The 17,675-nt window shown below is 44.7% G+C and overlaps 1 protein-coding gene across 2 annotated transcripts in view; it reads right to left on the bottom strand.

Annotated features, from left to right (window-relative positions):
- The window catches only part of ESRP1 (epithelial splicing regulatory protein 1), a 125,511-nt gene that overhangs the window by 44,782 nt on the left and 63,054 nt on the right, over positions 1–17,675 (bottom strand). For both annotated transcript variants that reach the window (XM_068237668.1, XM_068237670.1), the window contains exons 5-7: positions 5,327–5,425; positions 3,702–3,756; positions 1,590–1,700 (exon numbers count right to left, since the gene is read on the bottom strand). In XM_068237668.1, coding sequence (XP_068093769.1) covers positions 1,590–1,700; positions 3,702–3,756; positions 5,327–5,425 — 265 coding nt within the window. The remainder of the gene's footprint in view (positions 1–1,589; positions 1,701–3,701; positions 3,757–5,326; positions 5,426–17,675) is intronic.

The raw sequence follows: 17,675 nt of genomic DNA, 5'->3' as shown, positions 1-17,675 counted from the left end.
AAACAGTAAGGGATAAAACTTTAAATAATGTTTTAATTAGTAAATAAGATGTTTAGTATTTTTATAAACGTTATTCGGCACGGGTGCATTTTATAAACGTAAATCACCACAAGCACAGTTATAAATCATTAAAAATCTCCGGGCGCCGTTTGTAAACGTTATTTATCTCCGGCGCCCTTTTTTCCTGCTCAGCGCCCATTAAACGTTCTTTATTATGAGAGTGAATGGCGGCGCCCTTTTTGTCCACTAGCTGCCTACGCCCTTTTTTCCCGCTTCCCTATAATATGGTCTAGAAGAATCACATAAATTAGTAATATCTGTTTCTACCACATGATGCACTGGCTATGGCTGAGGGAAAACCTTACAGGCAAAGTATAAATCTGCAACACTACCTGAACATGTCTATCTAGGTATGACCACCCTTTGTGTCACGACTGCAGGAGAGCAACAGGTTGCCTGCCAAAGCCTCAGATGAAAAATGTTCAAAATGAAAAGTATTCTTCCACCCATAACAGCAGATTCTTTCGGAGTCATTCAATAAGGCCATGATCTGTGCAGCACCCATAGCAACGAGAGGTCAATTATATGGTTATTACAGCCAAGAGATTTGTGATTTGTTGCTATTGGTCATGGTCTTTTGAAGTGCCTTATTGAATAAAGCCGATGGTTCCTTCACAAACCTGCATCGGGGAACAACAGGTAGAAGCTGATTGGTTGCTATGCAAACACAGACTTTTCTTTGGAATACTTGTTTAAAATCGTACTCTGCTGCAAAGCCTTCTTATTCATAGCAAGCAATTCACAGTTCCAACTGCCGTTTCTACAATGCAGGTCTGAAACTAAAGATCTGGTTGCCGTAAGCAACAAGAACTCCTTTCCTCCAGAACACGAGGCCTCATGAGCTCAAGTGTCAAGAGGGAAACCTTCCACTCTCAGCAAACAGATTCTCCCACAATGCACCAGTAAAAGAATCTGACAGGATGCTATGGGCAGTCAAACAGCTTTCCCTAAAACCAGTCTCACCACTGGGGCACTTTACACAAGAGGCCCAACAGAGTTACACCTTTACCCCCATCCACAGCTGTGCAAGGCCAAGAGGCATACACCTCTTGTGAATCTGTGACAATGTGCAACATCCAGTTAATTTGAAGACAACCTTCTCCCATGGTCATCAATAGTAATAAAACCACCAAACAACAACAATGTTCACTGCAACCATAAAGCAAATGACATGCAGAGATCAAATCACAGTAGATCAGATGACCGTGGAGTCCAAAAGGAAATTCCCGCCAAAAGGAAAAAAGGACAGAATTATGACCATTCTAAATACAGCAACCCAGCTTAGGGGGGGAAACACACGGCTACAGCAAGGGATCTTATTCAGCAAAATTACCAGAACCTGCCCTGATCCCTGCTTTCATCTTACCTGTGATAACGCAGGGTGTAAGCAATCACCCCTTAAGATATGGCAATTTCCCAACTGGGAAAAACAAAAACACAAAATAACTAAGACATAGGTGTACAAAAGATACAACAGGGATATTAGGGCAAGGGGGAAGTAGGTGGACTAGGGGGAATCACAAACTTACTTTGCAATATTCAATCCCTTGAAGAATCGGGCGATATCCTGATCAGATGACTGCCATGGTAGACCACGAGCTCGGATAATCGTGTTATCGTCAATCATCTCCAGTTTGCTGCTGCAAAACCAAAATGGGACACACAGTAATGACCCATCTCTCTATTATTCTGACATTCATATATGGCCAATCGTCTCAAAATAATTTTTGATTTCTTGATTGGATGAGAATGCCAAATCAAAGTACAAGTGTCCTATGGCCATTCCATTCTATCCTCCTGGGTATCTTCTGGGTTCTTATTACAATAATCAGTTATTTGCACAAAGCATGCTATAAGCACAATCAATACTTACTGTCCCTCTTGATTGCTCAACAGCCAAGAACCCCAAAATCTTCTGGTCGATCCCAACAAGACCACAAAATAATTTACTTTTGATTCTTGGTTCTTAAACAGTCCAGTCATTTACTCCATGCAAATGTGTAGTCGCTCATTATGTATACTTCCCAGGTTCTGGACCAGGCTACTAGTTGCAGATCCCCTTTAGTGTATTTAGGCAGGCAGCAGATTGTAAAGCAGCGTAGGTAGATTGGGGTTGGGGAGGCCTTACTTGCTGATTCGTCACTTGGTCTTACAAGTTATCCATTTTTAAATTCGGATCATCAAGGAATACAACTAAATGCCAGCTGCACTGTGTAATTATCAAGCTTTAAAGGGCACTTTATACAAAGTAATTGAATTAGGAGAAGACAGATGCAGTAACTTGCAGGGCTCAATGCTACAAAATAAACACTACTTTTTAGGTCATGCTGCCCTGGGCATTTGCATTAATAAATTAAAGTCTACGCTTGTAAAATCCTGCTTACAAGTTATTTTTTTTTTTTCCTGCTTATCAAGGAATACAACTAAATGCCAGCTGCACTGTGTAATCATCAAGCTTTAAAGGGCAACTGAAGCGAGAGGTATATGGAGGCTGCCATATTTATTTCCTTTTAAACAATGCCAGTTGCTGGGCAGTCCTCTTGGTCTTGTGTCTCGAATAGATTTTACATCACAGAGCTGGAACAAGAATGCTTTTGTCCCGCTGTTAAATATGGAGGGACATTGTGCAGAATTAGGGCCAGTCTGAATCCTGCTTGTGCTGAAGCAATAGGGAAATATCTTACAACAGGGTAAAATATACTGTATTATTGACCAGATCCTCATTTTAAAATACACCAACGTTAAACATATCCACATGGATTATATTCATTAAAGGACAGAGGTGAAAAACTAATGAGAAAAACAATTGCATCTATCCTCCTAAAAATGACTTTTTTAATATCCCAAAGTTATTTTAAATTCAAATATAGTTTTTAAGCTTTTATTGTTTCATGGTCACTGCACACCTTCACAAAGGTATGCTAGAGCTCAAATCTATGATTCAATGACCATGTTTTATCTTTTTTCCTGCTCTCAGAAGCCATTTACTGACAGGAAAGTATTTTATGGCTTTAATTACTCATCAGTGAGGGTTATGCTATAGTCTGGACTCTGAATCAGTCAGACCCGGTCCCGACCCGGACAGAAACTGTCACTTGCATACCTGATTAACTCTTTCAGGTAGAGAAAGAAAAGAAAAGGAACACAGCATAGTCATTTGTGTGCTTAGCACCGTACATACACATGTCCATCTCTGTCACATGTCACCTCAGTTGTCCTTTAAAGTGGACCCAAATTAAAAATACAAGATTTCAGAAATAAAATCTATTTTCTAAATTAGAATAATAAATAGCAGCCTTTTTTCAGCTTCATGACGACAAATATACAATATTTTACATTTATTGGAGGAACCCCTCCCTTCCTTTCAAATTGCCGGGAAAAATCCGGCAAACTGGTGGAGTAGGTGGTGTCTGGCAATGGAGGAATTGCTAATGGATGCCCCCAGTATAACCCTAGTTATGAAAAGAGAAGGGTGAAAAGCATGCACTGCAATGCTCATAGGTTTGAAGGAGTGTTTATTTATCTTTGTATGTGTTACAGTGGTGCAACTAAATCATTTTAATTAAAAAAAAAATGTTTGGTTCCGCTTTAACATGCCATATTGGATATCCAGCCTAAAAACAAATTCAGTAAAAACTCACCAAGTGCCAGATTCAAATTTGTAGTTAACTCTTTCTGGGTCAGAAAACTTGTGACCTAAAAACAAAAAGTCAAGTTAGAGGTCAATGACCAGGTTGTAAGATTCCATTGTTGCACTCCTGCCCAGTAATTGTATTAGGAGAAGACAGATGCAGCAACTTGCAGAGCTCAATGCTACAAAATAAACACAGCTTTCTAGGTCATGCTGCCCTGGCCATTTGCATTAGTAAATTTAAGTCTACACTTAAAAAATCCTGCTTACAAGTTATTCATTTTTTTCCCTACTCATCAAGGAATACGACTAAATGCCAGCTGCACTGTGTAATTATCAAGCTTTAAAGGGCAACTGAAGCAAGAGGTATATGGAGGCTGCCATATTTATTATCTTTTAAACAATACCAGTTGCCTGGCAGTCCTCTTGGTCTTGTGTCTCTAATACTTCTAGCCATAGACCTTGAACAAGCATGCAGTAGATCAGGTACTCAGACACACCGTTAACACTGGCACTTCCTCAGCACTGACTAATGCTTGCTGGTGATGGCTCCTTGGCTGGCAGCATTTTTCATCCACTTCTGTAGATGATGCTCTCCAAGAACATATCCAGCCGCAGGAAAACGCTGCCATTTTTCCACAGCCTCAAGTGTAACCCTTTTCTGAAAGCCCTACTTGACTAGAGATCAGCAGTAACCAATTAAAGCTCTTCATGCGATCTTACAGATGACAAAGAAAACGCCATTCATTTAAAGCCATTGATGTGCAGTCAGCTTGTGTAAAAAGCCGAAAACCTATCTAGAACACATCAGGGACTAAATAGCTATTACAGGAAGAATACCGATAAACGAGGCACAGCTGGCAGCTGTGTAAGAGAAACATCCTATAAATAGGTGAAGTCCCAATCTTGTCACAGATCCAAAGACTTCAACTACTAGAATGTTACTTGTGATAAAGGAGCCTTCTGCAGGTATAGCTTCATCATTGTCCACCTTATAGTGAAAATAAATAAATATGTATCATCACTATGGCCTAGGCACCAAGTTTCACCAAACTGGAGTCATAAAAAGGCAACATACTTGACCTCTCCTGCCACAGTAACAGGTGTCTTCTGGGTCCTCTGGCCATACAGGAAGTACAGCCGCATCCCTATGCCACGCCTCCAACTGCCAAAGCTATGCAGAAACTGATATGTACAGAGTCTGCAGATGTAACAGGCTACAGCCAGAAGTTACATAGTCTGGCAGCCTTCTAGATCAGGAACAGCACGTCACTGGCAGTAAAAATAATAGGAGCCCATCAATGCTACAATCTTCATTGTACAATGAGAGAATATACTTTGAGTGGATGCTTTAGGTAGTTCCTTACATTACATAAAAGTGGTAAGGTTGTACAATCAACATTGTAACATTAATGGGCACCTTAATATATTCCATCAATATAGTATTGGAGTGGGGCTGGTACCTAGCGATTTTTCACAAAAGGGTGGGAAATAACCAAGCAAGACTTTTCGGAAACCACCACCTCAGAGAGACACACTCATGTGGAATTCTTATTTAGTACTGCATAATCAAATATCACAAATGACCTTTGTAGTACAAAAATACACATAAAGGTGAAATGACCTGCTACTTACTATATGGCTTTGAAATTAAGTTGACGATAATATCCCCCATAGCCGTCGCCTCTGAAGCTCCATGGGACATGTGTGCGTTTGCAGTCTCTAGCCCCAGATCTGGACATTTTAAGTTAAGGGATATATATAGTACACAAAAAATACAAAGGGGGGAAAAAAAAAGACAAAAACAGAACATTTTTTAAGATAGATAACAGCTGGTACAAAACGCATGCAAGCAAATAGATTAGCTTTTTCTTCTAAACCTAATGAAAGCCCCAGGGGGCGGTTCTAGACTTTCTGCTGCCTGAAGTAAACTTTGGAGGATGCGTTTGTCCAAACACCGCCCCCTTTTATTTTGCCTTCTGAATCACGTTTCAGGTGGCTTCATGGTAGGTTGCCTATGTGTCTGAGGCAACACTGACATGAAGCCAATCACTTCTACAGGTTTATCAAGACTACATTTCTCAAGATCCTCCTTTAAAAAAAGTGTACCTGTCTGGCATAAAATCAAAAATCAAATCTTATTTTTATCTGGTAAACAACAAGTAATAACGAGGAGACTAACCAGGCAATCCAAAAGTTAAAATCACTATTTGTCTTGTTGATAAATGATCATTCCCCAGTTTACCTGACTTATTTGGTACACACAAAAGTTGCTACACACAAAGGAAGCTGCAGGGTATTCTGGGTTGTCCTTTTTTGCTCCTCTACTTCCCCTCAGACTTAACTAATGCGGCCTGTTTGGCTGAAGCCTCTTTCCCTCCCGTTTTCCCCTCACACACCTCTGTTACTCTCTGATTGGCCAACATTTCTCATGTTGAGACAATGCACTTTCTATAGTGAAGGGCAGGCAATGCATATACAATCAGGCAGAGGAGTGTAAGGGAAGAAATTACATCAGTGCTTCCTTTTAATATATCCACAGATAAAAAACGGGAAATGCTAGGAAGGATTTTCTCTTTTTACTTTAGAAAAATGACTACAATCAAAAAATGGACAGTGAAAATACATAGGTTATGCAAGTTGAGCAAGTATTTATCTACTTATGAGTTTTTTCCTGAGATAGTATGGCTGACAGCTTCTCTTTAAAAATGAGCTGACACTACTCCTTTCTCCCTTTCATCTTCATCATCACCAGCAGTTGTATTAGCCATTGATAATTATACATTATTTATATAGTGCCATCTTCCGTGGCATTGTACCACGGAACAAGCAAGGGCACATAATGTACTCTACTTGAAGTAACTTTTCAGCACTATGCAATTGAAAAGGGTCCAAAGAGTAGGTGAAAAAAAAGTACTCACGAGTTGCTTGCTGGTGATTTAAAATGCATTTTATTGGCAAGTTAATAAAAAATAAATAAAATACAAGAAAAAAAAAAAGGTTTATTGCATTTGGGGCATTGGTGCATAATACTGTAGAAGTGGTAGGAAATATTAGTACAGTAGGTACTTTGGGTGCCACAAACCGCAACGTTGAGTGCAGGTACAGCAGCTCCGTAAAATACATCAGAGGCGGAAAAAAAATTATGAGAAACAATTGTATCCATCCTCCTAAAAAGGACTTAGTTATTCCACGGTTTTATTTTATATTTAAAATCTATTTTTTTTTAAAGTTTTTACCGTTTCATGGCCTCTTCTCAATAACATTCATTTTAAGTATGCCAGAGCTAAAATCTATGAACTATTGCCCTTTTTTTTAATCTATTTCCTGCTCTCAGAAGCCATTTTCTGCCAAGAAAGTGCTTTACGGCTGTAATTTCTTATCAGTGAGGGTTACGTTATAGTCGGACCCGGTCCCGACCCAGACAGAAACTCATTTGCATACCTGATTTTTAACTCTTTCAGGCAGAGAAAGTAAAGGAACGCTGTCTAGTTATTTGTGTGCTGGGCACTGTACATACACATGTCTAGTTCATCATGTCATGTCACCTCGGGTGTCCTTTAAGTGTAATTTGGGTTTAATATTTGGATTTATATTTGCAGCAAATAGAGCGATTTATCCAGTAGCTTGTAATTGCCCCACTGACAAAAGATTATAAACAAAAAAACAAAAAAAAAAACACATACACAGGAGGGGACAACGCTTTATAGAGTTAGCCTGTGCCAACTGCTGGGTGATTTCACGCCCTAGGCAACCTACTCTGCTTGGTGCCATATAAAAACCAGAGTACAGGTGATCACACCCTTGTCAAACAAAAGCCTAAAACCTGACCCTTTCTACAGCATAGAGCCAATCATGGTGTCTAAAACAGTGACTGGTCATCACTGTCTTTATACACCATTACAGCTCCAATCAAACACTAAAACTTGCCCCATCATTCCTATTCCATGCATTTGCCTTTATCCAATTCATACAGCACTAAAGTAAATATAGATTTACTATAGTGTTTTGTGAATTGGATGCAGGCAACGAGCATGTAGCCTGGCTCCAGGCCTGGAAATCAGCCATAAAATAAAATTCCATTTACCTATTGCTATGGGTTTATCATGTAGTCTACATGCAGTCTGCATTGCAAGCATTCCAATATAATCATAAATGAGTCTGCTGTAATCAATCTCATCAGTCAGCCTGGCTCTTTTTAGTGCATTGCCGAGGAGAGGGAAGCTGGTCATCTGCATTCCCACATTTCTGCTCCTCACTGATCAGCTAAGGGCAGTTCAGTGTGACACGAGGCTGAGAAGGGAAATATACCTCATCCCTCTACAGAAACTGCTGAAATACAAGCTATGCTGTCCTCACGTGTTTACAAAGCAAGCTAGATAAGACAGTGCAGTTTCTAGGAGAAAACATTGGTAAGGGAGAAAATTACATCAGGATTGGCTTCAGTCAGAAGCAGTAAAGATGGAAAAAGCCTGAAACATTTCTCTCTTTACTATATAAAGTTATCGAAAATCAAAATGTGGATTGTACAATACATGTGTTATGTAAGTAGATCAAGTATTTGTCCATTTATGTTTGTTTTGTTTTTTTACCTGGGATAGTATGGCTGTCCCTGCGGCTTTAAGGCTTATACACGCCATTCAATTTTCCCATCAGCGTGAAGGGAGATTTTCCATCGATGGGACATTTCCAGCATGTCCACACTGCTGCCAATTGAGAAGGGGATCATTTTGGTGCAGTACAGATCTCACAATCCATACTTTTCTCGAACAGAAGCAGATCAGACATGCTAGAAATTATTAGCCAGGAAAATCTCCCATCGGTCTGATGGGAAAAATGGCATGGTGTATTAGCTTTTAAACACCAAATATTTTTAATTCAGTAAATTAAAACCCCATTTTCCCCTTTTAGGCTAGAAGGAGAAGCTGTAAGAGGTAAACATTAGGGATTATATTCTTCCCACACGTTTTCAGAATAACTCATTAGCATGCACAGGGACCCAACCCTTCTCTTTACTGCAATGACTCCAGCTTGTCACTACTTGCACTAATCAAACACATCAGCATTAAGACATTTGTTGTGCAATGACGCAGACAGACAAACAAGTCATTTTACAGCACAAGCCGCACGAAGTTTGCTGGAGACAGAGATGGGATTCCCGGCAGCCTGACTAGCAGCTTGGCAACATACAGCTTTAGAAGGGTTAAACACTGAATGCATGTAAGAGTATGCCATGAATCACTGGCTGCACCCTGCACAGTAAGCTGTGAACAATATCCAGGGCAGGCATGTCAGTCAGCTCCATGCTGGGGGTGCAGAGTCCTTTCAGCAAACAAAGTGCCGGCTGCTTACCTGGTAGCAGTGTTCCGGCGAGTCCTCCAGGACGGCCCTCCTCCTGAGATTGTGTAGTCTCCCCTCCCAAATCGGAAACACCTGACAAGAATTAGAATAATAATTAGTATAAATCCCACCCCTCCACAATCTCCCCTCAGTTTAATGAAGAGAAACAACTAGTCCACCAACCACTACCATACCATTAATAGATATAATAGGGTCTGGAACTTAGGCGGCCGTCCTGGAGGACTCGCCGGAACACTGCTACCAGGTAAGCAGCCGGCACTTCCTCCCTACGTCCTCCAGGACGGCCCTCCTGAGATTTAGCGAGAAATTTTACCTCTAGGGTGGGATAACGGCTTGAAGAACCTTGCGGCCAAAGGCCTGATCCTGGCTTGAAAGAAGCTGCACTCTGTAGTGCTTGACAAAGGTCGAGTGGCTGGACCAGGTCGCGGCCCGACATATCTGCTCCAGAGAAGCTCCTGATCTCTCCGCCCAAGACGTTGATAAGGATCTTGTTGAGTGTGCCGTAATGTGGTCAGGTACCTTTAACTGAGCCTCTGAGTATGCTAGGGATATTAGCTGCTTAATCCATCTAGACACTGTTATTTTGGAAACCTGGCTTCCCCTCTTAGAACCACCAAATGATACAAAAAGGCTAGTGGAAGTTCTCCACTCTCTGGTTCTATCCAGATAAATCAAAACTGCCCTTCTAACATCCAAAGAGCTCAACCTCCTCTCCTTGTCATTCTGTGGATTAGCCACAAAGGATGGCAGTACAATATCCTGAGTCCTATGAAAGGACGTAGATACCTTGGGTAAGTATGACGGATCTAGCTTAAAGATAATCCTGTCCGTATGGACCACCATGTACGGATCTTTAATAGACAATGCCTGAATATCACCGACTCTACGAGCCGAAGTGATGGCCACCAAAAAAACAACCTTAAGTGTAAGGAACTTTAACCACTTAACAACCTCTGCCACGCTTATCTACGCCCCTTTAAAATTCACCTGAGTCACAGGGGCGTAGATAGGCAACTCCTGTTTATTTTCCTGCTGTGCGCGATCGCGTTCGCGTGCGCGATCGCGTTCGCGTGCGCGATCGCGTCCGCGTGCATGCGGACGGGCATACGCGTCGGGCACCCGCTGGTCTGTGATTGGCTGATGTGAACATGTGTTCACAAAGCCAATGACAGTGCTTATTCATGCAGAATGTGTGTAAACATTGTATCAGTCACTATGCTGTTACAGTTACTGAGATCACTCTTGAGAGGATCTCAGATAACTAACACAGCATTAGTGACTGATCAGCATCAGTGAGGTTTTTTTTAAATAAATTATACCCCCATTAAGCCCATTAACCCTTGCCTCCCTTAAATGTGAAAATTGCTGTGGTTTTTAGGTGAAAAACCCTGTGGTAGAGAAGTGGTTAACGGGACCGAATCCAAGGGTTCAAACCTGTCTGAGGTTAAAAAATCCAATACTAATGACAAATCCCATGGAGGAACCAGTTTCTGAGGGATCGGTTGAGAACGCTCTACTGACCTCAGAAAATTTTTAACATAAACATCGGCTGATAGTCGCCTAGAAAGAAAAACCGAAAGGGCCGACACCTGGGCCCTTAGGGTACTAACAGATAAGCCTAACTGCACCCCGTGCTGTAAAAAGTCCAAAACTGAGATAATGTTATCTGACCTGGAAACATCCCTCTGTTTCCAAGCGGAGAAGGTGTACCAAACTTTGTTGTACTTTCTCCTAGTCGCTGGCTTCCTACAGGCCAGTAATGTTTTAACCACATCACTGGAAAATCCGTGATGCCTCAAAATCTGCTCCTCAGGATCCATGCGGTCAGATGTAAGACCTCTGGGCTCGGATGGACCTGGCCCTTCTGTAACAGCAGGTCCGGTCTGCATGGTAGATGCCAAGGGCCCCTGATCACAAGGGACTGAAGGAGAGGATACCAAGCTCTCCTCGGCCACCAAGGCGCGATCAGTAAGACCTCCGCATGTTCTGTCAGGATCTTCCTGAGAACCCTTGGAATCAACTTGAACGGTGGAAAAGCGTAAAGCAGTCCCTCTGGCCACGGAATCGACAGGCCATCTATTCTGTTTATTGAAACAGAAGGATCCAGGGTACAAAAATCTTTGACTTTGCGTTCTCTGGATTGGCAAACAGGTCGAGAACCGGAGATCCCCAACTTTCTGTGATCTCCTGAAAAACATCGGGATTGAGCTCCCATTCTGACTCCTGTACCACGCCCCTGCTCAGAGAGTCTGCCTGTTTGTTGTGGATCCCCCGAACATGGACCGCTGATATCGACTCCAGGTTGGCTTCTGACCATGACATGATCTGTTCTGTCAGGCCCTGCAGGTCCGGAACACGAGTGCCCCCCTGCTTCCTGACATAACAGACCGACACAAAGTTGTCCGAGAACACAAGGACTTCCGAGCCGGAGATTACCGGATGCAAGGCCTGTAATCCCAGAAGGATCGCCCTGAGTTCTCTGTAATTGGATGATTTGTGAGACATTTGTTCGTCCCATCGTCCCTGAGCCTGGTGACCCAAACAGTGGGCACCCCAACCCCAGGCGCTCGCGTCCGTATACAACTTTAATGGGATCTCCTGGTTCCATCTGCGACCCTGGTCTAGATTGATCAAATGATCCCACCAGAGAAGTGACTGTATAACCTGGTCGGGTAACATCACTCTCCTGTCTAAAGACCGGTGATCTCTGTCCCAATTCGCTAGGACCCAAGTCTGTAGGCCCCGAGAGTGGGCCTGGGCCCATTCTACTGCTGGAATGGCAGACGACATTAGACCCAGGATTGATACTAACCTTCGAAGAGGAACCTGAGAATTCAATCTGATTCCCTGAATCTCTGACCTCAGCTTGTCTATCTTCTGCTTGGGTAGAAAGACACGTCTGACCGTCGTGTCCCAACTTAGCCCCAAAAAAATTAAGCTCTGAACCGGGTGCAATTGAGACTTTTCCATGCTCACTATCCAACCCAGACTGCTCAAGAGCTGGAGTGAAAAATTTAGCTCCCTCTGCAAGGCTTCTCGGGTCCCTGCCATAAAAAGGAAGTCGTCCAAGTAAGGCAGGACCCTTATATTGTGGAGATGTAAAAAGGACATCACCTCTGCCATAATCTTCGTAAAGATTCTTGGGGCCGACGAAATTCCGAACGGGAGAGCCTGATATTGAAAATGGCATATCGACTCCCCCGTCCGGACTGCAAATCTCAGATATTTCTGAAACAGCGGGTGTATCGGGACGTGGAGGTAAGCATCCTCCAGATCCACTGATGCCAGAAAATCCCCTGGAGATATGAGGTTGCGAACTGAGGCAATGCTCTCCATTCTGAACCTCTTCACTACAATGTAGGGATTCAAGGGTTTCAAATTCAATATCATTCGAAACTTCCCTGACTTCTTCTGGATTAAAAATACCCGCGAATAGAACCCCTTCCCCTGTTCCTGAGCTGGAACCGGTCGAATCACGTTCTTCTGCAGAAGAGAGGAAACCGAGTCCATAAGGGCCTCTGCCTTGATCTGGTCCCTGGGGATAGAAGTGACTATCACCCGGGAGGGAGGAGGAGATACAAATTTTATCTTGTAACCCAGCTGGATCAGAGATAGAATAAAGTCGTTCTTTGTTATCTTCTGCCACTCCGGAAAGAAGTGGAGAAGTCTCCCCCCCACCGGGATCTGGCTGTCACTTGGCGGACTTTGCAGTGGACGGGGCTGGCTGGGGTTTATTGAACAGGAATGGCCTGCCTCTGCCTGCATTATAGGTCCATTTCTTATTTTGTCTATGCCCTCTATTCGGCTGGTCCTGCCTAAGAAAGGGCTTCCTGCTCTGAAAGGACCGCTTCCCGCTCTTATTCTTATCCGGGAATTTCCTGGCTCTATTGGAAGATCTTTCCAAAACCGAGTCCAAATCTCGTCCGAACAAAAGATCCCCCTGAAACGCCATTCCACATAGCTTCTGCTTGGAGGTAACATCTCCCTGCCACGTATTTAACCAAACGGCCCTTCGTGCTGAGTTAATTAAGGCCGCTGTCTTGGCGGCAGCTCTGAGGGATTCAGTTGCTGCGTCCGCCAGGAAGGCAATAGATTTGATGATAACCGGAAGGCTCTCTAGGATTCTAGCATGTGGAGTGCCCTCCTCCAGACGTTCCTGGAGCCCACGAACCCACTTATCCAAGTTCCGGGCTACACAAACCGAGGAAATGGCCGGTTTAAAAGAGAAGGACGTTGAATCCCACGCTCTTTTAAGCAGGGCCTCTGCCTTCCTATCCATCGGGTCCTTCAAGGTCCCCATATCTTCAAAGGATAAATCAGTATCCTTGGAACACTGAGAAAGAGGAGCATCTAATCGAGGACACTTGAACAATGATTCATGTTCCTCCATGTTAAAGGGAAAACGCCGTTTAAAAGATCTAGGGATAAAAAGCCTTCCCTCCGGATCCTTCCACTGAGCGGAAATAATACTCCTGACAGCTCTATGGACAGGAAAAACCCGACCTCCGCGATCCTCTAGTCCCCTATAAATATCATCTTGTGGAGTAGAGGATGGCCTGGGTTGTTCAATTTGTTCCGAATCATAAACTGCTTTCAGCAGCTCAGACGTGTCCTCAGCATTGAACAAATACCTAGGAACTGTAGCTGATGTATTACCTGAAGCGTCAGACTCAGCCAGCTCTCCCTCATCTGATGCCTCAGAAACGTCCGAAAACGGTGAGGGATTCTCAATACCAACGTTCTGGGGAACCTCCGTATCCACCCTCTGGGTACTAGGGAGTACAGGCAAGGATACACTCTGATCGATAGGGACAGAACCAGTCTGTGGAACCTGTAATTGGGAAGTTATTACAACAGGCTGGGCAGTAGATGATGCTGGTAAAGCTGCCGGAACCTGTGGAAGAGGGACCATCTGGACTGGACAAGGAGGTAGAGCTGCTCTAAATGCAGAAAATGTAGTAGCTAATTCCTGTTTCATTGATTTCATTAAATCTAACAATGCTACAGTAGTGCTCTCGGGTCTCGGAGAATGAGACTTTGATTTATTGTAACAATCAGTACATAAAGATTTAGAAGTTCCCTCAGGTAGCCTGCCCCCACATTTAGTACACTTATTAGATTTTCCTGAGCTCTTGACTGGCTTCTGTAAGAAAACAAACAAATCCAGGGAATGTTTTAGCTAGTAACAGACTAGCACACTGTAGCATAATAAAACAGGAATGCAAGGAACCTTACCGGCTGCTGACCTGACTCCTCAGTGCCAGCCGGAGGCGTCTGCTTCGTCTCTGGAGAGGACTCTGTTGGCTGCTGCATGGCCCCTGCAGAGTGTTGCTGCACTCAGTGCAAACTTGCTGGCGTGCTGGGTGATCTGGCGTTCCTGCTTGCGGCTGTGCTGTGCGGAGATAGAGCTGTAACGCGTGGCCAGACTGCATGCAAATGACCCCCGCTGGCACGCCGGAACCGCCCCTTTAATGTACGCGCACGCCGCCTCTGCGCCATGCGGCGTGCCTCCGCGTCACTTCCGCCTCCAACTTCCGGAACTTCAATGCGGAAGAGGAGACGGCGTCACCCAGCCGCCATGCCGTCTAGGAGAGCAGTGGGATGGGAGAAATCCTACAACCTCCCCCACCCCCAAGTGGAGAAAAGGTCTGGCTGCCTAAAAAAACCACCAGACGGGTCGCGCCCAGCGCTGACTCGTACCGCTTTCCAACGACATCCTTTCAATCCTCCTGCCTGGCCATCCTTAGACAAAGTAGGTGCCATCAGGCTCCCCTACCACCAGGACTCCGTAGGTGCTTCCGTGGTGAGTGTAGGAAACATACAAAAAACTGAGGGGAGATTGTGGAGGGGTGGGATTTATACTAATTATTATTCTAATTCTTGTCAGGTGTTTCCGATTTGGGAGGGGAGACTACACAATCTCAGGAGGAGGGCCGTCCTGGAGGACGTAGGGAGGAAGTATGATGTAGCACATTTAAATGGCAGAGGCTCTCATGGTCCAGCCAAAAGCTCGGGGCGGGGTAGAGGCCAGAGAGGCTCCAGCCTCAGGGCGCAGTGTAGGAGGGGCAGCACAGCTCACTCACCTATCATTCCCCTATTGTGTTTGAAGCAGAGAGAAATAAGAAAAAGGGATACATAGCAGTGACTGCAAGCCAGATAAGTAGAGATTAAAGGACACCCAAAGCGAAAATAAAGTAATGAAACAAACAATTTTATCCATCTTCCTTTTTCTAAAAATGATTTTTAAAGATATTCCACAGTTTTATTTTAGGTTTAAATCTACTTTAAAGGAATACTATCGATTCACATATTTTTTTCAATTGACACAGGAATTGTTTGGGAAGTGCTGCTAAGTACTGGTGTATACATTCTACTAGCAACTTCATTGTTTACTGTTAGCAAAATACAGTCAAAGTTTACTGGCGCCAAAATTGAGGGCTGACTGAGCCATGAGGAGAGGGGAAATTCCCCTCACACTTGATCAGTTAACTCTATGTGTAGCTCTGTGTGTGACAGAGAGAGACAGGACACAGGAGCTGCAGCTGTTGGGAGCTCTGTTTCTGACTGAAGTGTGAAGAGAGCAGAGGAAATGTAACTAATTCTCACAGCTTTTTCATATTGTTTTTGCTTTCAGAGTTTGATATGTTTGATATTTGCTTTCTGTAGTCTGATATGCAACTCTGGCTGTGCATTGAAGCAGATACCCCTTCTGCAATTGATTTGTCCCAATATAGCCAAATCCTACCCTCAATAAATTACAGCTTTTGCCTCTGATATTTAACATGAAAAGTAGTAAAATGTTTACACAGCTACTTAGACATTATTTGCACACTGTCATTTTAGAACACTTGGGTATCGATAGTATTCCTTTAAGTTTTAACTGTTTTATTTTTTTTGCTCAATGACACATTCACTGCATTATGCCAGAGCTAAAATCTGAACTATTGAACCTTTTATCTCTTGCCTGCTCTCAGAAGCCATTTTCTGCTAGGAAAGTGTTTTATAGTTGACATTTCCTATCCGTGAGGGTCACACTGTAGTCACTTCCTTTTTTTCTCAGTCCTGACTCAGACAGGAACACCGCATAGTTATTTGTGTGCTTGGCACTGTACATACACATGTCTATCTCATGTCCCATCACCTCGGGTATCCTTTAAAGAGAACTAGAGGTGGGTTTTAAAAATCCTAATTGCACACAGAGGCTAGGTCTGCATATACTGCCCAGCCTCTGTTACTATATCGTTCTCACCCAGACCCCCCCCCCGCCCTCTGCTTGCTTCCATAAATCAAAATCGCCATGCTAGTGACACGCAGAAGGTCAATAGCCGGCTGTTTACATTGCCACTGTCACTCTCGCCGCTCCCCCGCCTCCTCCGTATCGCCGCTCCCCGCCTGCGCCCCTTCCTTCCCTGATAGATTAGCTGTAGACTATGGTGGAGAGGTTGGACTATAGTTGGAATTAAAGAATCAGAATCGCATTTATTTCGCCAAGCACGACTGGGTCGTGCCCGGAATTGGGCTTGGCACATGAATACAGGGCATATGTATAGAAACATAAGAGACAAACAGAGCATAGAACATAGTAGACAACACTTCATCTCAAAAACATACATAATACTTTTCCAAATACATCTGCCATGTGGTTTGCAGGCACGAAGTCAACATGGGGGGGCCTACGGGGGCAGAGCATGTGCAGAGTTTATAGAGTTTAGTGAAATTACAGCTGAGGGGAAGAAGCTGTTTTTGTGTCTCGTGGTCTTTGTGGAGATGGACCGGTACCTCCGCCCCAAGGGGAGCTGGTTGAAAAACTGGTGGCCAGGGTGGGAGGCAGGGGCGTAACTATGCCCCACTGGGCCCCCCTGCAGATTTTCTGAGCGGGTTGCCCCCCCCCCCCCCCGGGGCCGTTTTGTGGGTGCTGGAGGGGTGGCAGCATGAGGGGAAAGCCTTGCCCACAGTCGGCGGGGAGAGGGGTAGTTCCCCCCTCTCCCTCACCTCGGGGCTCTCCCCTCTGCGCTCCCCTCCAGCTCGTAAGTGTCTGTGGGGCTGTGGTGGGCGAGCGAGCGGCGGGCAGATACATACCTGCTTCCGTGCGTTCCATCGGAGACTTCTCCCTCTAGCGGCTGACGTCACTTCCGGAAGTGACGTCAGCCGCTAGAGAGAGAAGTCTCCGATGGAACGCACGGAAGCAGGTATGTATCTGCCCGCCGCTCGCTGCCCACCACAGCCCCACAGACACTTACGAGCTGGAGGGGAGCGCAGAGGGGAGAGCCCCGAGGTGAGGGAGAGGGGGGAACTACCCCTCTCCCCGCCGACTGTGGGCAAGGCTTTCCCCTCATGCTGCCACCCCTCCAGCACCCACAAAACGGCCCCGAGCGGGCCCCAGGGGGGGGCCGGGCCCCCCCGCGGGCGCAGGGGCTGCAGGGCCTATTCCTACGCCCCTGGTGGGAGGGATCCTTGGCGATCTTCAGAGCTCTGGAGCGTAGTCTGGCATTATAGAGGGAGTCTAGGGTAGGGAGTGTGTCCGATGATTCTTTCCGCTGACCTGATGACCCTCTGTAATTTGCGTCTGTCGTCTTCGGTGGAGCCAGCATACCAGACAGTGATGGAATAAGAGGATGGATTC

The sequence above is a fragment of the Hyperolius riggenbachi genome, chromosome 5 (genome assembly GCF_040937935.1).
Source record: "Hyperolius riggenbachi isolate aHypRig1 chromosome 5, aHypRig1.pri, whole genome shotgun sequence".
In the NCBI taxonomy this organism is placed as follows: Eukaryota; Metazoa; Chordata; class Amphibia; order Anura; family Hyperoliidae; genus Hyperolius; species Hyperolius riggenbachi.
Note: the sequence above shows the minus strand (reverse complement) of the source record. Positions and strands in the feature narration are given on the sequence as shown.